Source organism: Phoxinus phoxinus (assembly GCF_949152265.1).
Source record: "Phoxinus phoxinus genome assembly, chromosome: 22".
Taxonomy (NCBI): domain Eukaryota; kingdom Metazoa; phylum Chordata; class Actinopteri; order Cypriniformes; family Leuciscidae; genus Phoxinus; species Phoxinus phoxinus.
Window position 1 is genome coordinate 12,862,748 of NC_136897.1, and position 25,067 is coordinate 12,887,814.

General features: G+C 36.4%; 2 protein-coding genes across 3 annotated transcripts; both read left to right on the plus strand.

The window, feature by feature from the left end:
• Positions 1–251: 251 nt before the first annotated feature.
• psmd14 (proteasome 26S subunit, non-ATPase 14) lies at positions 252–15,931 on the plus strand. Its single transcript, XM_079597994.1, has 11 exons — positions 252–369; positions 977–1,033; positions 6,222–6,293; positions 9,088–9,207; positions 10,072–10,142; positions 10,230–10,380; positions 13,299–13,406; positions 13,503–13,577; positions 13,660–13,785; positions 13,917–13,979; positions 15,654–15,931. The coding sequence occupies exons 2-11, from the start codon at positions 986–988 to the stop codon at positions 15,750–15,752; spliced, it is 933 nt and encodes a 310-aa protein (XP_079454120.1). The 5' UTR covers positions 252–369; positions 977–985; the 3' UTR covers positions 15,753–15,931.
• Positions 15,932–16,051: 120 nt separating this feature from the next.
• tbr1a (T-box brain transcription factor 1a) lies at positions 16,052–24,994 on the plus strand. Of its 2 annotated transcripts, none has more exons than XM_079597992.1 (6): positions 16,052–18,358; positions 18,709–18,881; positions 19,162–19,283; positions 20,170–20,328; positions 20,416–20,477; positions 23,811–24,994. In XM_079597992.1, exons 1-6 carry the CDS (start codon positions 17,811–17,813, stop codon positions 24,592–24,594), a joined length of 1,848 nt encoding a protein of 615 aa, XP_079454118.1. In that variant the 5' UTR covers positions 16,052–17,810; the 3' UTR covers positions 24,595–24,994. The 2 variants fall into 2 exon arrangements, with proteins under 2 accessions (XP_079454118.1, XP_079454119.1); XM_079597993.1 differs by having other exon boundaries at positions 18,709–18,863.
• The last annotated feature ends 73 nt before the right edge of the window (positions 24,995–25,067 follow it).

Sequence of the window (25,067 nt, forward strand, 5' to 3'; positions counted from 1 at the left end):
GATTGGACTATTTAAATAGAATAGAATAGAATAGAATAGAAACGTTGATTGGCAGCTAGTAAATGCTGATAACGTATACGAAGCACTAAAACTATATACTTCATTTAATAAATAAAAAAATAATAATAAAAAAATATATATATATATATAAATATGAATTGAACGATGTTGTGTTTTATTTTGTGTGATATAGCTCTAAATTCGGATAATTAATTAAACGTTTTAAGATACTTTTATTTTGAAAATCCGATCTGCCTGTCCTGTATAACCCTGTTGTGGTACATTTCACGGTGGTAATTCTGGCTGATTCATTGTAGACGGGCTGAAACTTAGCTGGCACTCTGACACTATCTCATTCTCTCTGCACAGGTAAAATAATAATTCATAATTTATATCATAAAATACCTGTTAATGGTATATTGCAGTCTGCGGAGGCTTTTTATGTGATTATAAACGCTTAGTATGTTGTTGAGTGATGTAACGTTATCAGTTTTGCCTCTGTAGCATCATTAGCCGTTCTTACAGTTGTTTAGTGGTTAAATTAAATTATACTTGAATAAAATTACAATTATTTATCTTATTTTACAGTGTATCTTATGTCTACATATTGTCGTTTTCCCGTTGTCAGTGTTCTCATAAGTTTAATGTGCCTGTGTGAATAGCACCATGCTAAATAGCTTAGCATGTTAGCAGTTGAGGTCTGGCAGTGAATTAAAATATCTGCTGAGTATATCACAAATAAAGTATTTTTAATATTAATATTTGAGGTTGACACCTTGGAATATTTTATTAGATACAGTTCAAAAACAGTTCGTTATGATAGGTGGGTGTTTTTGTATACCTACTACTACTATGTGAATGAAAATTCATGCTTCAGCAACATTCAAAACCGTGCCCAGTGCCTTTAATATGAAGCAAAAACAAAAAACTGACAAGCTTTTAAACTAAAGACATCTGCTTGTTTCTTTCTGTCTAGATCTAAGGAATGGACCGGCTTTTGAGGCTTGGAGGGGGGATGCCGGGACTCAGCCAGGTAATAATATTTATTCTGATATTAATATATCTGATAAACATGATGTTGTGAATGACATCTGCTGTGAGTGACAGCAGGCTGCAGTCATTAGACAGCTAAATACTAAAGATTGCATCACTCAGCACATCAACACTGATGTTTACTGCAACTGCCATCAAACACACTGGGAGATACTGGGAGGTAGTCACTGACAATCTCCATAATCGGTTGCATGTTATTAGTGGATATTTAAAATTGATAAATGTCCATTAAAAGGTTATCATGAAGGCGAATGGTCTTACAAAAATGTTACATCTAAATTTAAAACCAGTTAAATTTAAATGGTTAGCTCAGGTCCATTAAATATTAACAGATAGGCCTACAGTGTTTGATTTTAAAATGTATTAGTAAATGTTAAAATGAACAAAGTACAATTAATTAATGCTTTAGAAGTTTTTTTCATTGTTATTTTATGTTATATTGTAGTTAACAAATGGTTCCTTATTGTAAAGTGAAAGCATTATTTGTTTAAAGAAATTAATCTTTTTATTCAGCAAGGATGTATTAAATAAAAGTTGAAAAATTACAGTATATATATTTATAATGTTACATATTTCTATTTCAAATAAATGCTATTCTTTTGATTCATGAACTTTCTACCGGTATGTAAAATATGAGCCAGCACAACCATTTCAACATGTTTTCGTTCAGTAGGCTAATTTATAACATATGGTTTTACAAGTGATTCCTGAAGGATCACTGAGTAATGATGCCGAAAATTCAGCTTTGCCATCACAGGAATAAATTAAAAATGTAAATATATTACAAGAGAACAAAAAAGTTATTTTGAATTTACAATATTTCACAATATTATTTTTATTGTATTGTTCATCAAATAAATGCTGCAACTTTCAAAAACATTTAAAAATTGTACCAACCCCAAACTTTTGAACGATAGTGTATATAATTAAACACTATTTCATACTGAAAAACAACAATCTGAAAACCAGCCCTGGCGACCATATGAAATATGCCTAAAATCCTTTATAACCTGAGTGAGAGATCAACTATGGCCATCACACCAGCTTAGACTGTTTTAGATTCTCTTTTCCAGCAAGGTTAAAAGCATGTGATTCGTACATAATGACATCTGTATTACTGCAAACGCTTCATGTTAGTGAAAATCCCTGTGCTTGAGATTTTCTGGGAACTTTATGTGAACAGAGATGTGTCAGGTGGTAAGCAGGTGCACAAATAGGATGCTTTTTTGGGTGGTGTTATTGAGGGAGGGGGGTGTCGGTATTCTGAGAGTGTCCTCATGTGGTTTTTCTCAAGGCCTGTGCATGATGGGTAGAGAGACGTCTCTCAGCTCTCTCTGCCAATTAACACTTCCAGTATCAGGCTGCCTCCCTCTGATTCACACCCCACTCCAGCAGGCAGAACGGAAGAGAGAGAAAGAGGGGGAGAAAACGCCCATCATTCCTTTCTTTTCATCCGTGCTGGTTTCATACTTTTATTTCCGCAGCTGCACATGCTTAATGTTTAAAACTTGATAATATTTCATAAAGGATTGATTGGATTTTGGACAGTGTTGATTGGATTTCTGCAGTTCCAAATGTAATCTTCTCAGTCCTCGTGAGCTTTGATTGGCTGTTTGATGTTCACACATATCCATATGGCCGAATGTGTGTGTATTTGATGATTATTGAGGTACATAAATGTGTACATGACAATTACACAAGGGTCGGTTAACCTCGAAAAGATGTTTCCCAAGGTGACGGATGGATTTTGCAGGATATCTCTTCACTCCTCTGTTTGTCGAGTGTCACGCTGGCATCAATCCTGTGCTTTAGGGGGCAGCTGTCAATCAGACCGCGCTGACAGTCCGCACTTCTCAATCTAGCAACAATTCCTGCATTTGTGTTCAGATTTGAATACATATTATTTTTTACAAAAAGTACTGGTACAACATTGATAATATATAACTTCCTCCATAGGATGACTTGAAATATTTAAATGAATACATTATTATAAATGTTCTAAAATAATCAAACTCAAATAAACTGCAATCTTTTCTTTCTCTCCCCTAAATAAGTTAAATAATATTGTTCTTATTGAAGAACACTCAGTTCTTGAAATTTCTGGAATCGCATAATGGTTTATTAATTTAATGTATAAATACTCCCAGTTCTGTTAGTAGAAATGGGTTGGAAACAATCAGCTTTGTTATATTATATATCTTTAAAAAGACAAAAAACACTTTAAATCCCCAATAAAAATAACATCAGTCAATCTTTTTTTGCCATTATCAATTTTATTACACATTACATTTGTTTGCAGATTTATTACATTGATTACTATCACAATTCTCAGTCTTTAAGATCCGGTAGTCACATTGTTCTTCTCACGGTATTAGTAGATGTTTCAAAGAACTGTTAATAAGCTGCCTAATTAATGACTCTGTTGACACCTGGAATTAACATCCACCTCTGTTGTGTCAAAGTTTGGGTCTCTGATTTTGTGATTACCTGCATTACTTTGTTTCACTGCATGTTGATGTCAGACATACCAAAGATAGATCTTTTGAATCTGTACCTAGATTGAAAAGGTAATCTATCGCCCTTATTGCTCGTGTTTTGCTCAGGTTTTGATGGAAAATTGGCGGATTTTATAACTATAGATGTAAACGGATCCAGTGAAGGTCGGATGATCCATTTACTGGCATTAAACTCAAGTCTCACTGAGAGCTGGTATTTATGATAATCTATAAATCGTGTTCAGGGGTGGGATTTATGTAAATTCTAGGGTTGGTGATGTCACTAAACCGGGAGACAGGAATGTTGACATAATTTTGTGTGAAACTCAAGCGAAAGAAGATGTGAAAGAGAAATAAAGTCAGTATTCACGCACGCGCTGTCAGACGTGGCTTTCTGAATGTGCGCACACAAAACTTCTCACACAGCGCGAGGACCGAATGAGCTCTCTTTCGCGTCTTCTTGTGCTTGAATGTGTACATTGGCAAGGCTTAAAAACACATGCAAATGATAAACTATGTTATACAGTTTCGACATCTTTTGGCCATCGGTCAAGCCTTACGTTTAGATCTACTAATGTCAATTCTGCATCATTTAATGTGTAGGGCAGGCCACTCGTGTGTGTGTGTGTGTGTGTGTGTGTGTGTGTGTGTGTGTGTGTGTGTGTGTGTGTGTGTGTGTGTGTGTGTGTGTGTGTGTGTGTGTGTGTGTGTGTGTGTGTGTGTGTGTGGGAAAGCAACCGAAGGCGCGTTGAGTTTGTCGCTAAATCTTTTACAGTGCTTGCATTATTGCTGTATTTTATTCCATATAATTCCTACTCATAATGTAGAACTGAAGTGACATTACATAAGAAGTGTAGGGCTGACAAATCCATGAACCGCATTATTAGATATTTTTGTCTGCTCGATATATTAAAACAATTTAAAAATGATAATATAGCACAGTATAGTGCTGTCATTTATAAACCTACACTAACACAGGAGAATATATCAGTATGTTTCTAAATATGCTAACTGTTCATCCTGATTTCAAAATAAGTTTAACCCCTCGCTCTGAGTTTGGATGTCCACATGTTCTTGTTCAAGAAATTACGGGCTGTAGCATTTCTTTTGTAAAGAAGTGGCCAAATATTAAAGATTTAGTAGAAATGTAAATAAAATTTTGTTTGGCCAATATTAAACAATGATTTGATCATGCGCCATCGGCATGCATTTATTTTGTTATAATACATAATGTACATAAGTTATTGTTTATAATATTATGTATTACATTATGTATTTTAACAGTGTTGTTCAATAAGACCATACAATTACTTGCTTTTAATACTTTATGTAAACCAATTATTATTACTTTGTTGTTGTTATTATATATGTATTTAGGTCATTTTAAAGGGTATTCACTTAAAATATTATCCGATTGCTTAATTAATCTTCATAATAATTTGCAATTACTCGATTGCCAAAATAATCGTTAGTGACAGACAGCCCTAGATTTGTTAAGTAAAATGCACCTGCATTGTTTAGCAATTTGTGACTTTCATAAAAAAAAAAAAGAAGTCCATTCATATTTTGACATTGAAGATTTCTTATATAGTGTTTCTTAAAAATGTTGACTTGTTTTCGTAACACCCAAAATCATGTATCGTCGTGTGAGCTCAGTTTATCTTAACACCCATAGTAATTATGTAATTTTTTATATCATGAATTGCATTATTTGTACTAGTGAAAATATAATTGTTGGTATCAGTGATGCGCGGGTCAATGTATAAACAACCCGCACCCGACCGACGTTTTCAACTAACCCGCCCGCAACTCGGACCGCAAAAAAAAAGAAAGAAAATATTGTACCCGACCCGCGCTTTTTTAAAAGTAGCTAGTAAATGCTCATTTTAGTCATTGGGCCATAGACGGAGGAACTAGGGGTCTGCATTTTTCAGAATGCTGTATGATATCGCCTAGTTTTTGTAATAAAGGCTTGATTTAGGCTATTCATTTATTTCGTTTCATTTTCTTAACAATTAAGATGCTGCATGTGTTTATCCAGTCTAGTCGAAGTGTGCGTCTCTCCCCGGACTTTCCCAACAAAAACCCCCCCGCCCCCTCACAGCAAATAGCTACATAAAACTGACATTACTGAGCTATATGCGTTTAAAAGTAGCCTATTAAAATGGCACAATGGCATTGCTCAGTTCAACGTGTTGGGAAATCGGGCATTTTGTCCCGCGTCAGCTTTTATTCAAAAGTTAATAACGCGCTCAACATTCAAAAAGTAAATAAGGATTTCCCACTGTCATCTCTGACTGAGCTCGTGCGTCATCCTCGCGCAGTTATTCAGCCAATAAAGTGTAGACCTACAAGTATGAATTTCATAGAACATTGTGTCTAGTAGGCCTACTATATAAATTACAAAGGTTTAATTGGCATCTTTATTTCAAACGACCCCACCGACCGCGACCCGAATATCATTAAAAATATTTTTGGATGACTCGTAACCGCGGGTGACCGCAGGCACCCCCGCTCACTTTGGATCAACCCGCGCATCACTGGTTGGTATACACATTTTTTTTTTCCTGGGAATGGTTGAAAGTCAAATCGGCTTGCCAGTATATGAGCAGTGTTTTGCTGAAGAGATTTGATTCCCCTGGACTGAAGTGTAACTGTGTGTGTTTTGTGCAGGGTCCTCCCACAGATGCCCCCGCTGTGGACACAGCTGAACAGGTGTACATCTCCTCCCTCGCCCTGCTGAAGGTCAGGACTCAGGACACACACAGTTCCCCACTCACACACATGTTCTCTTTCATACCTGGTCTTGTGTAGCGCTTTATTTCTTCTAGTTTTGGTTCTTTTATCAGGGTTTTAGTTTGGTTCTGTGAATACATTGTATGTTGCTGTTAGGGGTGTATGATTAGACACAATTTGAGGCCACTAACATCATTTTAATGCTGTGATTGAACTACACCAATCTGATTTTCCATATTTAGGAGCACAAGCATTAAAGGGCTCATGACGTGGATTTTTATTTTATTTTGATATGTTCCTTGAGGTTGGCGTACACATTTTTTTTACACTAAAACCCCCCAAATAAATATGCAAAATTCTTTTTTTTCAACCCTTATTCGGACTCTGTCTGAAATGATCAGTTTTTAGGGAGCGTCTCCTTTAAAGCCTGTCGGAAGACGGACACTGTTATGATTTGCTATGATATTTTTATGATATAAAACTATTTTGTTTAGGATGAAGTCATATCCAAATGTATTTGCTAGGGATGCACAGATACCACTTTTTCCAAAAGGAGTCCAATACCTGCATTTTCACTACATTTGTAATATTTCAACTAGGGCCGGGACTCGATTACATTTTTTTATCTAATTAATTAGAGGCTTTGTAATTAATTAATCGAAATTAATCGCATTTTAATCGCATATAAATATTTGACCTGAGAACAGTGAAGTAATTTTTTCACATGGATTTTTAGTATACCATTGAATAATGACTGAATACATAAGCTTAAAGCTGCAGTCCGGCACTTTTTTGGGTTTAAAAATATCAAAAAAGACATTTAAAAAAAAAAAAAACTTAACCAGCCAGTGTTCAAAACGATCTGCTTGCCTTACCTCGATTCAAAACGGTAAGCTTGTAATAATGATTTTAATTCCAGTGGTACTGGTGGATTTCCGCGGGAATTTCGAGCATGTCTTTGCGTCATTACGTCACTTCTGTACACATAGAGAATGAGTCCCGGCTAGTCGGCTATATAGCGTGTGTGGATGATGGTGGAGATTTAGCTTAGCACTTGGTATGGCGGATCCCGAAAGTTTAAAGCGACAATCACCAGTGACAACTGGAGATTCACCAGTTGTAAAACACAAAGACTTCGGACTTCAGATTGGCTACATAAAAAATATATTTTTCACGTTTTGATGTGATATAAGCAATCGTTAGATATAGCCTACTGCCATGCTTCCCCCCACCACCCGAATTTGGTCAGAACAAAAGTGAATGTTACTTACTTGTTCAGATGACATTTTCCGATGAAAATTCTAATGTTAACACTTTCAAAAAGTATACTCTGAGATTGCTGATGACAGTACAGTATCCACAGCGACGCGGCAGCCTCAATACATTGTGTTCATCCGCGCTGTTTCATGCCGATTTACTACCCACGCACAGTTAATAATTCCGCGAATAACTGCAATTGTAGATTTCTAACAGAGATGGAGACAAAGAGGAAAAACGACGGACTGCAGCTTTAAGCAACAAAATATTGTTTATTTTTGTTTAACCAAGACCAGCAGACCAGTGCTATTTTTGCCATTAAGTGTAACGTTAGCAATAGCCGTTCCGAATTCCTTGTTGCACAGCTTGCACTGTGACGATTTCGACGTGATTTAATTTGTTTACCAAATATATATTTCCTTCAGTTATTTTCTTATGCCTGTTAAAATGTATTATACTTTCACTGTTCATTCTACCTTTACAGCTCGTGCCTCAGATACTCGGCCAAAAACATAACATTTGTTTGATTTTGATTATTATCTCTATTGTGATCACGATCACATGACATTGCAGTTCATCATCAAGAAAGTTATTATTTGCATGTTTTAAAGCCATATCAGTTTGAACTTCTATGGTTTTCTGAGTGCACAGAAAGCTGGCTGTCAGATGGCGGATCGCGTGAGAAGTCTTATTGCTCAAGCTGTAAAATTCACCCAAGGTTATGTCAAAAACACACAAAGTTCACAAACACATTTTGAATAATAGGTCCCCTTTAATAGCAGAGTGCATATTTAGAGCTGCTTCAGCAGAGCTCAATGCTAAAGACTTTTTTCTTCTGGCCTGGTTAGGTCAGTAATTCTGATGTTTATATACCAGTTAAATATCACAATTCTCTATTACAATTATGATACTACTACAGCAAAAACTACTAGCATAATTCATGTAAATTTAAAACATTATTAAAGTAAACAGTCATTAATAAAATAAGAACAAATAATCCAATTACAAATAGCATAAATAAATAATACAGATACAAATTAAATGAATGGTGGTTTTCAGGTAGGTCTAACTGTAGTGTTCAGGTACAGAATTTGAATAAATAGGCGTAAATATTTAATTTGTTTAACATTCTATTAATTTGATACTTTTACTTCATGGACATCCTTCTCTGATATATCCATTTTGATCTCTGTTTGCTCGGTTATCTGCGTTTCTTTGTCACAAGCACTGTACTGTACACGTTGCGTGCTATCAGTTAATAAGTACACGAGCGCAGTATTGGGTCGATACCAATAGAGTGGTATCAGTGCATCCCTAGTAATTGCCCATGTGTCGTCACAGATCCCGTAATATCAAAATGAGCTGTTTTTGGAGCTTTATAAAAAAAATACTTTGTTTATAATGAGGAGGATGTTTTAAGCTGTGAAACTTGCAGGATGTTTTAATGGTAAAAATAATTAGATTTCTCATGTTATGACCCCTTTAAGAGCAAAAGAACCATTGTTATTTTTCCTCTTTCATTCCATCTGTTTGTTTGTGTGTGTAGATGCTGAAACATGGCCGTGCTGGTGTGCCGATGGAAGTCATGGGTCTGATGCTGGGAGAGTTTGTGGATGATTACACTGTACGCGTGATTGACGTGTTTGCCATGCCGCAGTCAGGAACGGTGAGTGAAAGTTTTGGATCTTGGTATAGGCTACTCTATCAGGGTCACCGTGGGTCCTTACTAAGTCTTAAATTCAGTTGTATCAAATCTAAGGCCAATTAAATATATTAAAGGGTATAAGAAAGTCTTCATTATCATTTCGAGAGGTCTTACATTTGGGGACAGAAAAACAGGAATCACAATATGATTTAATGTAATTATTAAACTTCAAAAGGCTATGATTTAATTGAGCACTGCATGTTTCAAAGTAAAAATGCAACACTGCATGTTCTACAGACTCACAGTTTCAGAGCAGTTTGCAATCAATGAGTACCACACATTTATTTCAAGAGATTGCTTATGACATACTGTATCTACTGAATAATGATAATGTTTACCTTATGGTCTTTATCTCATACCTGCAAACTCATTACATGTCTAAAAAGCATAGCTGCATTGAATATACAGGGTTTACCAGAGTAACTGTTAGATTTCTGCTGTTCCATAAGTGCCACCCACTGACAGAGAGTGAAATTGCATTTTCATTCAGCGAATTGATCGAAAAGAAGCTAATGCGCATTATACAAATCTAAACAAATAGGATATATATATATATATATATTATTTATTTATTTATTTATACTAATTGTCATTTTTACAGTCATTTTATGGTTTGGATGTTACCATAGATTTTGCATAATCTTGTCAATTTGGCAATAATTTTATTTGTACAGGGCTTATATTTGATTTTAAAAACCCTGCAGATACTCTGATTACTTTTGTATTTCTAAAGATGTCACATCACCTTTGAGTTGATGTATTTGACAGCAAGCTTTAGTGTGTTTTACGCTCCTGAGCGATTCTGACTGTTTGTTCTGTTGACAGGGTGTGAGCGTTGAGGCCGTGGACCCTGTTTTTCAAGCCAAGATGTTGGATATGTTAAAGCAGACGGGAAGGTGAGAGAATGAAAATGAGTGAAAATGAAAAGCTGTTCTGATATAAAACTGAATGTCAGATAATGAGGGTTTGGGATCTCTGTGTAGGCCTGAGATGGTGGTGGGCTGGTACCACAGTCACCCTGGTTTTGGCTGCTGGTTGTCGGGTGTGGACATTAACACACAGCAGAGTTTCGAAGCTCTGTCGGAGCGCGCTGTTGCCGTGGTGGTCGATCCCATCCAGAGCGTCAAGGGAAAGGTAGCGGTCCATAAACATACGTAACGCAACACTCGTTTTAATGGAATTGGTCATTATCTAGAAGTGTTTTCATTTTTGGGTCTCCTATTCTTTTAAACCCACAGTAACAGATGTTACTGCTTCACACACACACATTCTGCAGAGATTCTTCTTTCTTTTCTGCTGTATATGTGAGCGTGCACTCACACTTCCTGTCAGAGTGTGAGAGTGTCTGGATGTCTGTGATTTTTCTTGTCTGCTTGCCGCTGTGAGCTCTATTAGCACCCTCTGAACCACGTGAGATAGTGTGAGGACTCCATCTCTATCTCAGTCCTGTGTAGGGGGATGGGTACAGGAAGAGAAGATGCTTTTATAGGAAGAGGAAGGGGGCATTAATAAAGGATGAAAAAGAGAAAGCAAATAACATATAGTAACATATAGATATAATTCAGTTTTATTGATTATGGATGTCAATATTTTTAAGGCTGACCAATAATAACATGCATATAAAAATGTTTTAACTGTACCATTCAAAAGTTTAGAGTAAGGTTTTTTATTTAAAGAGGTTAGTGTTTTTATTCAGCAAGGATGCATTACTTTAAACAAAAGTGACAGCAAAGCCATTATAATGTAACAAAAGCAATTTCAAGGAAATTCTGTTCTTCCGTTCTGATCATCAAAGAATCATGACAAAAAATGTATAATGGTTTCCACAACAAAATATTACGCAGCACAACTTTTGATAATGATTATAAATGTTTCTTGAGCAGCAAATCAGCATATTAGAATGATTAATCTGAAGGGTAATGTGACACTGAAGACTGGAGTAATGATGCTGAAAATTCAGCTTAGCCATCACAGGAATAAATTATATTTTAAAGTATGTTAAAATAGAAAACTGTTATTTTAAATTGTAATTTATATTTCAATATATTTCTGTTTTTACTTTGTTTTTAATAAAAAATATTTCATTCATACACATTAAAAAATCTTAATGACCCTTAACTTCTGAACAGTAGTGTACCTTCTTTATGATGCTTACATTATTGTAATACATCTATTACAATAATGTATTATTTATGTGCACCGAAAGTCAATTTGATCAATAATAACATTTATTTTTATTTATTTGAGTGGTGGAGGGGGACTGGAATTAAACATTTAGCTGAACTTTAGTATTTGAGCTGAAAGGTTTCTTTGCATTGCACTTGTTTGTTTTCGGGTTTTAAAATATTCATGTACCACACCTCCAGAGTATCATCACGTCTCTGTGCACACAGTACAAGTGGTTTAAAAAGCGTTTGTGACTTCTTCATGGTGTCAGCACTACACGGTCTGTCTTTCTCCGGTGCACCCTCCGAGCGTCACACACTCAGCCTGGCGGAGGGAACGTCCCCCTCAGCACAGATGTGGAGCACTGCAGGATTTTACACCAGTTCATTCAGTCAGGATCTAACGAGTCCCCAGGGTTCAGAAGGCGTTACTTTGTGCTCTTCCAGACAATCTGCTCCCTCTCCTACTTAACACTCTTTTGTCCAAGACCCATCACTGTGATTTGGTCTAAGGCTTTAGTTGTTTTATTTCACCTCCTCCTGCCTTTTCTATTCTCCATAACATCCTATTTAAAATCAGTAGCATCAGTAGGTGTTTTGTGTACCTGAGACCCAATTAAAAAGCCTAATTAAAAATTGTGACACTGCATGTGAAACGAGGTATGATGCATAATGAAGTCTTTTTTTTTTTTTTTTCTAAAAGCTTTAATAGAACTATTATTTAGTCTTAATTATAGTTATAATTATAATTTTATAATTGTACGGTCTTATGTTGCTGGTCCTTTTTATGCTGTAAAAATGCTGTCCCCACATCACCATATGCCCTTTAATTTTGGAAATAGGCCATGATGATATAATTAATACAATGTAATTCATCATAAAATGTCATTATACAGTTCTATATTTGGTTAAAAATATGAAAAACTTTTTAACCAGCTTTCCATGTCTTTATTTACTAAACATTTTCAAGCATTTTTTCTTCAGATTTAAAAAAAAAGATATTATATTAATAAAATCAAGATAAATATATTAGTTTTATATGTATATGAAGAGTCATACTGGAAATATATGCATTTATAAAGTTATTTTTCTGAATATATATGTAAAATGGAATATATATTTACATCCTGAATATAAAGACATCACTTATCTAAACCAAAGGGAGTATTTTTCCTCTACTTTTATTTATCACACTTTTCTTTTTTTCTCATCTTTTTTTTCTTTTATTTCACTCGTCCACTTTTTCCTTTAACTCTTATATCAATATATTACTTGTATACTATTGTCAATAAATGTCCTTTGTACCTAGCCTAATAATATAATAATATTATATAATAAAATCCTACATGGCACACTTCCTTCAATTTTTACAGTATATAGCTGTCGCCAACTCTTAAACTACCAAAGTAACGACTAATCCTACATGTTTAGAACCGCAACGGGGAGAAAAACTGGCACAGAATGTCACGGTTTTGCAAGAGGTGTTCAGCTCGATGCAGGAAAAGAGGTTTATATAGTCACCGCCATAAATCGTCTGTCACCTCTCTTCCATTATGTGTGTACATGGCTGTGATGTTTCTGTGTGTGACGGTTGCTCTGCTCAATAGTGTTCATGTGGGCAGGCTTGACCTGTGTGTGAGCTCATGTGCGTTATCATCGCGTATGTGATGTGACAGCAGCACAAAGCCTGCGCTCGTACTGTAAATGTCTTTTTTTCTGTGTTCTGGATTAGATCAGATTTTATTTACTGGTGTCCTCTCATTCGCTAAACCCAAATGAGGTTATGTTGCAGCTCCCATAATGCATTCAGTCGAAAAATTCCTTTTTATATATAAACTATTGATTTACGTAAGAATGTGAACACCACTATTCATTTTCCTCCTCCAGGTTGTGATTGATGCTTTCAGGCTAATAAATGCCAACATGATGGTACTGGGTCATGAGCCACGTCAAACCACTTCTAACCTGGGACACCTCAACAAGCCCTCTATTCAGGTTACATTTTTATATTTAAAAAATATTTTATTATATTTATGATTATATTTACTTTTAATGTATAATTTTACTAAAAGTCTTATATATCTTGTGCAGGCTTTGATTCATGGACTCAACAGACATTATTACTCCATTACTATCAACTACAGGAAAAATGAATTGGAACAGAAGGTTTGAACTTATAGATGTTTTAACAAGCTTTTTGTTCTCCGTTCGTTAAGACCAGACAGTCATAGTGTGTTTATGTGTTCAGATGTTACTGAACCTCCATAAGAAAAGCTGGATGGAGGGTCTGACCCTGCAGGATTACAGTGAACACTGCAAACTGAACGAGACCATCGTCAAGGAGATGCTCGAACTGGCCAAGAACTACAACAAGGTGAGAAAATGCACCGTGACTTTGGTGTCTTGCTCTCGAGTCTGAAAAGTTCAATGGAAATCGAGCTTTTCTGTAGGGAGCCTTTCATTCATGAAGTGTTTAATTTGTTTTTTTAAATGTCGTTCTTTCAGGCTGTGGAGGAAGAAGACAAGATGACTCCTGAGCAGCTTGCCATTAAGAACGTTGGAAAACAGGTTTTTAGTTTCTTCTTGTCTCTTTCTTTATATTGCTGATGGTTTGTCACTATATTTACTAGGGCTGGGTTCAAAATATAGATTTCTCGATTTGAATCAATTCTCATTTTGTAAGACCGATATTGATTCTTAGGGCCCGTTTGCACCTGGTCACTTCATGCGTTTTCTCTGATTGGATAGCTATCTTATAAAAAAAAAAAGACCAGGTGTAAATGACCTCCGAAAAACGTTTGAGACGGATTCATATCTGATCCCTCAAATAACTTCAGGAGGGGGTCTGAGACGCATTCCAGATGAAACTGGACAAGTGTAAATGCATCTGGTTGTTGAAACCACATATGTACATTTTAGTCGTCCCAAAATAAACGTGAGAGCGTGTTAAAGGCTGTATGACGTTATAGCCAGATATGACAGCGCTGCAGCAACACGCATCATCGCAGATGAGTAGCGGAGTATCTGTTCAACAAACTGCCGCAATTGAAACTGAAAGCAAGTCATAGATGCTCAACACACAACCATCTTCATTAAAAGTAGTGAGACTAAATGATTTGACCAGTGCTGATGCCTTTCTTTCTCCTACTGATGATCTTGAAATAAGCTGATGATAAATAAAATGCTATTTATATCTGTAGCTTTCTTTCACTGATGTAAACTGTTAAATTTGCATATTGTACAGGAATTGAAGATCGTATTTATATCTGTTTTGCTGAGACGCTTTTATGTAGCCAAGTGTAAATGGAACCGTTTTAACAAATCAGATGGCTATCCGATCAGTAAAAACACATGAAGTTGACCAGGTGTAAACGGGCCCTTAAATTCTACTAAATCGATCTTTCAGTCTATGCTGTTTTCAGTTAATGAATGAACTAAGCTTTGTAGCGCACCTCCCATCCAATAAATCACAATGAGCTTTGTTACTTCTGATATGAAACAGCCTGAGCTTTCAAATTATGTCAATTTTATTATAAAATTCAAACAATAAATACCGTTTTGGCGCTCTTTAATGTGGTGTGACCGTTCGCTGGAGCCTCACCTGAACTGATCATCTAGTTACAGCATTAAATAAACATGAATGAACATCAGAAGGTATGTCGAAAGATACAGTACAACTTCCTGAAATCCATATCGTCACATGTAATCGCTTAGTGTTTTACAACCGCCGAAAGACGTCAATAAAACAGCTTGTAAACAATGTCACGTAATCACATTTACCTCAGAAAAGCCGTTCAAAACTCATCAGTCAGCTATTTTTACTTAACCTGTTCTTCAATATTTCATGTATTTTCTTCTTGTTAGCCACAATTAAAATTGTAGTATTTAAAAAAAAATGAAAGAAAAATAATGTTGTATTATAACGTTATTGTTATAAGAAACTTCCAATATGTGAAATTTAAATGTAAGTTGCCTACAAATCCGGTAATTTGAACCTTGTTATATATTATAGTGATGAACCAACTAGGGTTCCTTGTACAGATTCCATTCTCAAACAACCAGTCGAAATCGAATCAGGGTGCTTGTGAATCAAATTGTGAAATATGTGTCGATGCCTAGTCCTAGTAATTACTGTTAACCATAGGTGACCTGGCAAATACTAGTGTTTGACATCTTTTTGTAGTCTCAGAGGATTACAGGACTTAATGGACCACATGTCTGCTATTCTCTTTCTGTCTGTAGGATCCCAAACGGCATTTGGAAGAGCATGTAGATGTTCTTATGACATCCAATATCGTGCAGTGCCTCGCAGCAATGTTGGACACAGTCGTGTTCCAGTGATTTCCCTCTCCGTTTCTGTCTGTGCATAAATGTTCATATTCTACAACTGTTTTGTCTTTTTAAGAAATAAACACAAAATTCCTGTAATGCCATTGTCTTTCCTTCATGGACATCAAGGAAAGGTTGCACATGTAAAAAAACTATTGTTCAAACTCTAGAAATGACCCAAAAATTCTTTAAGATTCATTATGTAGATCGTGAATTATTACTGCAAAGGGATGTAGTTTCGGTGTAAATCAGTTGTCCTTGCATTTCCCCTTGAAGTTCCTGAGGAACGAAATCTCTGAGGGAGATTTTCAGAGAACAACAATGAAACACCTTATTTAAGATGACAGCACTTCAGGACGACGCTAAAGTGAGCATCAGTGTGAAATATTTATTTGTGTGCTCGGTAAACATGGTTGTTCCTGTCTAAACGGTTTCACTTGATTTCAGAAATATTTAGAAGTCACCTCTTTTTAAACCCATCTCTAATTCTGTCCCTTAGATCAAGTAGCATTGTCTCTGATATGTAACTTTTGCACAATAGCCCCCTTCAAGGTGATATAAGAGGATTCTTCTTCTGTAATGACTGGCTGGCTGTACATTATTTTATTTGTAGGTTATTTTATTGTTACCACTAAGAAAAAAGACCAGTACAATGTAGAAAATAACAGTCCTAGCAACAGTGGAAGCACTGCTAGAGAGAGAGAGAGAATCTGTAATGGTGTATGTTACTTTTTTTTTTGGGCAAATTAGATAACTAGTTTAGCTACAATTTCCTACCATGTTATCGTTGTCATAGCGACGATTTAGTTTTTATGCTCCCTGTATATTAAAATTGAAGTCGACATGAAAATTAAGTTTATATAGGCGTTTCTTCCCTATTGTGACACATCTGAGTGAAACGAGTTCTCGAACAAGAAAAAATGTAGGGCGGGACTTGATTTTTTGCGCATCGTGAATTGATTGGACCGTTGTGGTTTGCTATTGCTGTGACGTCATGTGAGTGACAGGACGTTCCGCCCTCGCGCCAGTAAACGCGTCGTCAGAGAGAAGGTGTTGCAAGAATTTACCTTGATTAAAGTTTACGAAGGTGCACGGATAAATAATTTAGGTTACACTTTATTTTAATATGTCCTTGTTACAGTGTATGCTACTTATATATTTAAGTAACCTATGAGTAATATTAAGCAACTAGGGTTAGGGTAGGATTAGGATTTGGTTGAGGGTTAGTTGCATGTAATTATGCATGATTTACTGTTGTTATGATAAGTACTTACTTGTAACATATGTAACAAGGACACCGTAAAATAGTGTTACCATAATTTATAATAAATAGCTATAGGCCTACTACAATATTCCATTTTTTTTTTCAAGGTGAATACGGAAGTCCTGCATCTGCTTTAGCCTATAATTGATAACTATAACTAAATCGCAAAGACGTGCCATTGATCTAAGGAAGGAGCCCATGCACAATGATAGTTATAAAAATAGAGGCCGGCCATTATGCAATAGCCTATTTATTTGACTGCAAAAACTAACTTATTGTAGGCTAATGCTGAATAAAGGCCTACAGCTTTAATGTAATAGCGTGCGTCACCAAGCTAAATTAGACCAAAAATAATGACCATTAATAATAATACAAATATTCCGAACTGTGATTAAAATACAACCAAGTCCTTGGTTGAGTTAACAAAGCTTTTGACATGGCTAACTAACACGCGCGAGCCGCGGTCACGTTTGCTTCTTCTTTTATTTGCAGAGCTGGGTGTCACTAGATCTCTCAGGACACCAGTGATATCTGTCAAGTAACTGCAGTTTATACACTGTAACCTACTGTAACTCCAAGAAACCGCTTAAGTATGCTTAATGCCAATCTAAATGCAAAAACCTGCCCATTCTGCTGCTATCAAATGCGGAGCGACGTCATTTTCCTATATTAAGCACGGTGTGAACACGCTCTAACAGACTGGCACGTGCAGCAGAGGCATGAACACCCAGTCAAAGCAGCATGTCTAAGTCTGAGGTCTGAAGTTCTCAGCCCAGGTTGAACTCCGAGAACTTTCTCATTGAGTTATGCACCTGCAACAACTCCCTTCACCGTCCGCACTGGCCAACAAACCAGTGAGTGTGGACAATGATTTTACGCACATCACCGCTGCGGGGGACGCGCGCGTCTCCTCCTCCGATGACACCCTGGAGAACGAGCCACCTTTCAAAAGACTCTCCACAGGGATGAGAAACACCCAAAACGCTCTGGACTGCGTCTCCGCGGCACGGGATGACAGTGACGGTGCGGACAAGTGTAATTTACCTGAATCAAGTCAAGCGCGGACGGATTTCGCATCGTCTTCTGCAATGTTCTCGTATTCGGGTCAGCATGTAGTGCCCGCGCTCCCGGCACTCTCCAGTCACTACATGACACCTCACCCGGTCATCAGCAACGGGCCGTACAACGGGCTGAGCTACGCGTACTCACAGCCGTACGGACAAACTTACACAAACGCCGCAGTCTATCCGTTCCACCCGGTGCCCGGTAAAGCTCAGGTTTACCTGTGTAACCGGGCGCTGTGGTTCAAATTCCACAGACACCAAACAGAAATGATTATTACTAAACAGGGACGGTAAGTCTACTTCTTAATTGATCTATTAAATCGATTTATATAGCATTTTGTTGAAAGCTTAAAGACAGATCAAAAGAATGGTCATATAGTTTTGATTATATTAAATTATATTTGTATATTAAATTGTTTATAATTGTTTTAATTACTTTGGTTATAATTTATTATAAATTGATTTTTATAAATTGATAAATTGTATTTATATTTATTGCAGGCTGATTTTAGGCCTATTTTAGTGCGTAAAAATATATAAATATGTATTATTTAGTTACATTTTGAATGATTGAAATAGCCTACTTATAATTTGCTTTTTGAAAAGTAGCCTAATTTGTTGTTTCGGTTTTTCCCTGCAGCCGGATGTTTCCTTTTCTTAGTTTTAGTGTTTCTGGTCTTGACCCGACGTGTCACTATAATATTGTTGTGGATGTGATTCTGGCGGATCCAAACCACTGGAGGTTCCAGGGCGGAAAATGGGTTCCCTGTGGCAAAGCGGACACTAATGTCACCGGTAAACCCCCTGTTACGGGTAAACTCTAATTATCAACCGACTGGAGAGGAAATTAACATGAATCTTTGCACCGAGCAGATAAAAAGAGTCACAGTTGTTTTAAGTGGGCTATCAACATTGTGACGATGTTCCTTCCTTTTTCCAAAGCGTAACCTCATAGACCAAATTATAACTATTCTGGGGAAAAAAAAGATATTAATTAATAATTATTAAGTACACTGTAATAATAATGTTTGTTACTTTCGTTTAATAGTAGCCCTAACAGATGAATTCAATTTTATTTATTTATTATTTAAAGGAAACCAAGTATACACGCACCCGGACTCTCCAAACACCGGCGCGCACTGGATGCGTCAGGAGATCTCTTTCGGAAAACTGAAGCTGACAAACAACAAGGGAGCTTCCAGCAACTCCACTCAGGTGCTTTCTTATGTGTTTTTCTCCTTATGAAATGAACCAGCAGAAGTATTTTAGTCTAAATATGCAGGGTGAGTCAATAATCAACAATAACGGTCATTCCGAATATGTTTTTATTTGTCAGCGATCGCCATCTGCAGCACGTGACAACTGATTTCATTTGGCACATGAAAAAAATTATCTTCTCAACTTTTTATTTTTTAAACCATAATAATGTTGTTACAAAATGGCATTGTTTGTAAGGGTCTCACTTTTATCTTAAGTTACCTTAAAGGGATAGTTCACCCAAAAAAAGACAATTCTGTCATCATTTACTCACCCTCAAGTTGTTCCAAACCTGTCTTTGTTCTGCTGATAACAAAGGACGATGTTTTGAAGAATGTTTGTAACCAAGCAGATCTCTCCTCCCATTGACTTCCATGGTATTTTATTTCCTACTATGGTAGTCAATGGGAGGCGAGATCTGCTTTGTTAAACATTCTTCAAAATATCTTCCTTTGTGTTCAGCAGAACAAATTTATATTATATATTATATTAACAACTTGAGTAAGTAGAGAAGATAAATAAAGTGATGCTTTTTAAATGGATAGTTCACCCAAAAATGAAAATGTTGTCATAATTGACTCACCCTCATGCGGTTTAACTATCCCTTAATTATTATCACACTATTATGAGCTGAAATATCATAAACCATATTACAATCAATCACCATTATTTCCTTGTTTGCAGACTCTAATAGCACACATTAAGCTATACCTGTCATTTATGGTGTAGTAACAAGCAAGCAAGGAAATATGTATTCCTTATTTTTATGGGCAGCTTGTGAAGTTTCTTATGGTGTGTGGAATGGGATTTGTTTAAAAAAAAATTTTTTTCTTTGTCCTTCAAGATGATCGTTCTACAGTCTCTTCATAAGTATCAGCCGAGAGTGCATGTGGTGGAAATAAACAAGAGTGGAGATGAAGATACAAGTGATCCTGATCGAGTACAGACGTTTACCTTTCCCGAGACGCAGTTTAGAGCCGTCACAGCTTACCAGAACACAGATGTAAGAGAACTAGTCTTTCACTGCATCCATTTACACTACAAAAAAAAAATGAACTGATTTAATAAATATGTTTCTTTATTTCCTCAGATAACTCAACTAAAAATTGATTACAATCCATTTGCTAAAGGATTTCGGGACAATTATGATTCGTAAGTCCATTTACATGCAAATTAATGCATTGATAATTTATTCTCTTGCAGGTTTTCGGATCTGAATTTTTAATTTTGACTTGACTGCGGAAATGAACATGTTTTGTGATGATATTCTTATTATTGTTGATGATATTAATAAGAATTAAATCCTAAAATGTTTTTATTTTGGACTGTACATTACAATGGCCATTTTACATACTCCAAATTTAAATAATTACAGAAGCAATGCTTCTAACAGTTATGGACATTATTATTCACCTTTTTCCTAACAATCTTACTGCATTTTAGATTACGGGAAGCACTTCCTGTTTGGGGAAGTTCTACTCAAAAAGACGGAAACAAATAATTTCAAATCATAAGGTTGCACCTTGCGCTATATATTCCTCATCCGTCAGTTTGAGTGAATTAGCTGTAAAATGTCCTTCATGATCTATTTTAAGACTTGAGAATAACGCTTTTTTTTACATGGTATAACAAGAATATCTATGGTAAGAGCTCTTTTCAGTCGCTGCATTCTTTTCCTACTGATTATTTTCTTTCCCCCTTTGTTTTCCACTGTAACAGTATGAGAAAAGACAGCATAAAAAATGACATGATCAATAAGTCACGACAACATACGTTTTTACATCACTTCAACTCATCAAAATAAGTTAAGCCGTTTTAAACTTTATTTTTTTAAGTTATACGAGATTCAACTAATTTCTTAAGTAATTGTAATGTAATGTAAGTTTAAATGACTTAAACAGCCAAGTTGATTGTACTTAAATTTAAGGCAGCAAATTTTTATTTTTATTTTTCACATTTATGGTCTATACCAGGGGTCGGCAAGTAACTTTGGCCGCGGGCCAATATTTTTTTTATCCAGTAGATGGCGGGCCAGCTACAAGGAATAGGCCTATTCGTTACGGTGAAATCACAAAATATAATGCACACAAACGTGTCCCTACTACTTGATATACAACCACTGATGAGCATAATCGGTTTTGATGAAGAAGAAGAAAAAAAAACTATACGAATGCAGATTAGAACCCAAAACCTTTTACACACTTGACGAAAGTTCTACCACTGGACCATTGAACCACACGAAGAAAAGCCGTGGATACATCTTATTAACGATAAATTAAACCCCATGTAGGCTACTATTTAAATCGATTGTTGGACATGTTGTTGTAGGCTACATATATCTGATTTAGCATTGTATTACCAATGGACTGTACCAATACAGTCCAACTTTTTAACTTTATTCCTTTTTTTAAATTATTATTTACTCGGGACACACATAGGCTAACGTTACACACCTAAGGTTTAAGGAGGTCTGCGCGGGACTGTTTTTTTTTCGTCCCGCTCCCACAAGATTCAATTCAGCAACCGCTTAAAATACACTCTGTGTTCACCTGCTTTAAAAATTTAGATCTCGTTTTCAGAATCTCAAATCTCAAAAACAAGTCGTTTTTCATTTTTTTATTTTTTATTTTAATTTGGGGAAAAAAACGATTGAACGAATGATAGGCTACACGGCAGTGATGCGCGGGTCAATGTATAAACAACCCGCACCCGACCGACGTTTTCAACTAACCCGCCCGCAACTCGGACCGCAAACAAAAGAAAGAAAATATTGTACCCAACCCGCTTCCACTTCCAGCTCTTATTCAAAAGTATACGCGCTCAACATGTAACAATTTAACTAACACTAAAAGAGTAAGGGAAAAGTAGGCTACATCACGCAAAACATAAGGTAGGCTAACGGATCTGATACCTACTGGGGTGATTAGCCTACAGACAGTGACTAGCTTACTTTTGGTTAAGAAACCCCTTAAATCAACAAAATAAACGACCAATCATACATGTATAAACTTAAAATAATTATACATTAACGAAAAGTCCACAATACCCAGGTTCAACAACGTGTATTGACAGATATATAAGGTTTAAATTATACCCCGTCGGGCAACACACAGATATTCAGCGCTGGAGGCGCGGCCGCGCTCCGATATAGATCGAACAAACATTGCATACCTTAACTCAATTCCACACACATTTAAACCCCAGAAACCAAATGTCCCAGCAGAACGAATACTCATTCAATCAAACATAAATTGTCCAGACTGAACTAGATGTCCTCCGCGAAGAGAAGGGAAAAAAATAAGGATTTCACACTTTTTTATCTCTATCTGCAGACTGAGCTCGTGCGTCATCCTCGCGCCATGTTATTCAGCCAATAAAGTGTAGACCTATGTATTTCATAGAAAATTGGGTCTAGTAGCTACTATATTACAAAGGTTTAATTGGCATCTTTATTTTAAACGACCCGACCGACCGCGACCCGAATATCATTACAAATATTTTTGGATGACTCGTAGGCCTAACCGCGGGTGACCGCAGGCACTCGCTCATTTTGGATCAACCCGCGCATCACTGATACACGGGGCCTATTTGTAAACCGTTAGCCTATAGTAAAAAAAAAAAAAAAAAAAAAAAAAACGGATTTCATAAATAATCCGGCGGGCCAGAAAATATTGCTGGCGGGCCAGTTTTGGCCCGCGGGCCGCCTGTTGCCGACCCCTGGTCTATACCTTCCCGATTTAATTTACGATAAATCCAATTAATAATTCACTGGATGCGATAAGAATCTCTCACTTTTCTCCCCAACTCCTCGCGTCTCTTTCCAGGTTTGTTTTCACACAGATGCTTTAAAATGTAATTGTCCCATTTCACTTCTAATCCCTATTAGCAGTGTTTACTGGAATGTTTCTAAAGCAGGTGTATACAATATTATACATTATTGTCTGTCAAAATGTCGGAAATCACTTTTGAAATATTATCACTCCATGTAGCAGTTATTGAACATTTTTTAAATTACATTACATAATACAGACACATACAGTGATATTTAACATGTCTGCAAGATTGATGCGGACGTAATCGAGATTTTGGGGTTATTCATGTTCTGTTTGTAATTTGGTGATGCTTTGACACTTTTAAATGTCCTTTTAGTGTAAATGCTTTTGAAAATCCTCTTTATTGTGTTCACAGAGCCAACCTTTCGCTGATTGTATACAGTTTACCCAAAGTAGTTACTCTCATAATTTGCGCAAAGCGTCATGGGGCGTAGGACTGTAAAAAATTATATGATCAATAAGTTATGGCAACATATGTTTTTACATTGCTTCAACTCATTAAAATAAGTTAAGCAATTTTCAACTTTCTTATACAAGATTCAACTTATTTTTTTTAAAGTCAGTTCAATATAATTAAAGTTTTACATAAGTTGATTCTACTTATTATTTTTTTTTTTTACTGTATTATAATTTCCTCCTGTTTTTTCTCCAGAAGTTACAGTGGTTGCGACGCTGACCGACTGACCCCAACACCCGGCGACTCTCCACACTCTCAGCTGCTGATTGGCTCACGGTACGCAATGACAAGCGCCTTATTCCAGGAGCAGTTAGTCAACAGTTACACAAAATCCTGTTTTACAACTCTTAGCCCTGACCCTGGCACTACTGACCGACCGCTCATGCTTACTAACAGCCTATCGGACCAAACCCAAGAGAGCAGCAACTCCGGACAGCGCTGGTTTGTGTCGTCCTCAGCTGCTCCATCATACGAAACTGATATAAACACAGCAGCTCTGCTCTCTTACGCCACAGCGGGGGTCAAAGGTCTGCCTTTTACTAGTACCGGTGGCACTAGTAACTGTTTGGATTACTACACCAGTGCTACTGGATGGGATTCAAGGGGTTCACTAGAGAACAGCAGTAAAACCGCCTCAAATCTGCCTGGTTGGGTCATAGATACGACTCTTGGAAGATCAACACAAGCGAATTACATGCTCGAGGATGGAAATATGTTGGAAATAGACAGATCTGCTCTGGAGGTTTCCGAGGAGCTCGAAGGAAAAGATGGCACGGATTCGACATGGGCCGAGACTCAATCTTCCATTAAATCAGTCGATTCTGGCGATTTAAGGATTTTGGAAGAAGCGCAACAGAGAAATTCCTCTATCACTCTTGTTTCAGATGTTCAGACTGCAAAAGACATACAGGTCTTACAGAACAGGGGAAGAAACGTGATCAAAGAATCTGACTTTTTTCATTTTGGCACTCAAACGTAAACCTGCCTGGGCTGAGTGTGCAATTCAAATGTTGTTAGTATAGAAATAACATTATGTATACAATATTTATTTATTTGAATGTTAATGACACCATTGCTGCACCATGTGTGAACTGAGTATTCGGTGTATTTTATAATTTTTTTTCAGTGGTGTTAATATGAAAAAAGAGAGGAAAAACATACATTAATAGACCGTCATATGAGTGTTTGTTAAAACATACAGTCCCAATATAATGAATCTAGATAAATTGTTATTAGCTTAAAATCACAACAGTGTTTAATATGGGAATTTAATGATCATGATCTATCAAAACAGATCGATTAGATGCGTATTGTAAAATATGTTAATGTGAAGTCATGACATTCTGCTGGTGTCAGAATGTTTGATGTATAATGTTAATAAATTGTCAGATGTTTGAGTATATTTAATCCCCCCAAAAAAATCTTTATTACTTAAATCACAGTTTAGATTAG

Coding starts and splice junctions, on each gene's coding strand:
- tbr1a (XM_079597992.1), top strand. CDS start 17,811: ATGCACCTGCAACAACTCCCTTCACCGTCCGCACTGGCCAACAAACCA. Junction 18,882..19,161: donor CGGTAAACCCCCTGTTACGG/GTAAACTCTAAT, acceptor TATTATTTAAAG/GAAACCAAGTATACACGCAC. Junction 20,329..20,415: donor CAGCTTACCAGAACACAGAT/GTAAGAGAACTA, acceptor TTATTTCCTCAG/ATAACTCAACTAAAAATTGA.
- psmd14 (XM_079597994.1), top strand. CDS start 986: ATGGACCGGCTTTTGAGGCTTGGAGGGGGGATGCCGGGACTCAGCCAG. Junction 13,578..13,659: donor AAAATGAATTGGAACAGAAG/GTTTGAACTTAT, acceptor TTATGTGTTCAG/ATGTTACTGAACCTCCATAA. Junction 13,786..13,916: donor TGGCCAAGAACTACAACAAG/GTGAGAAAATGC, acceptor TCGTTCTTTCAG/GCTGTGGAGGAAGAAGACAA.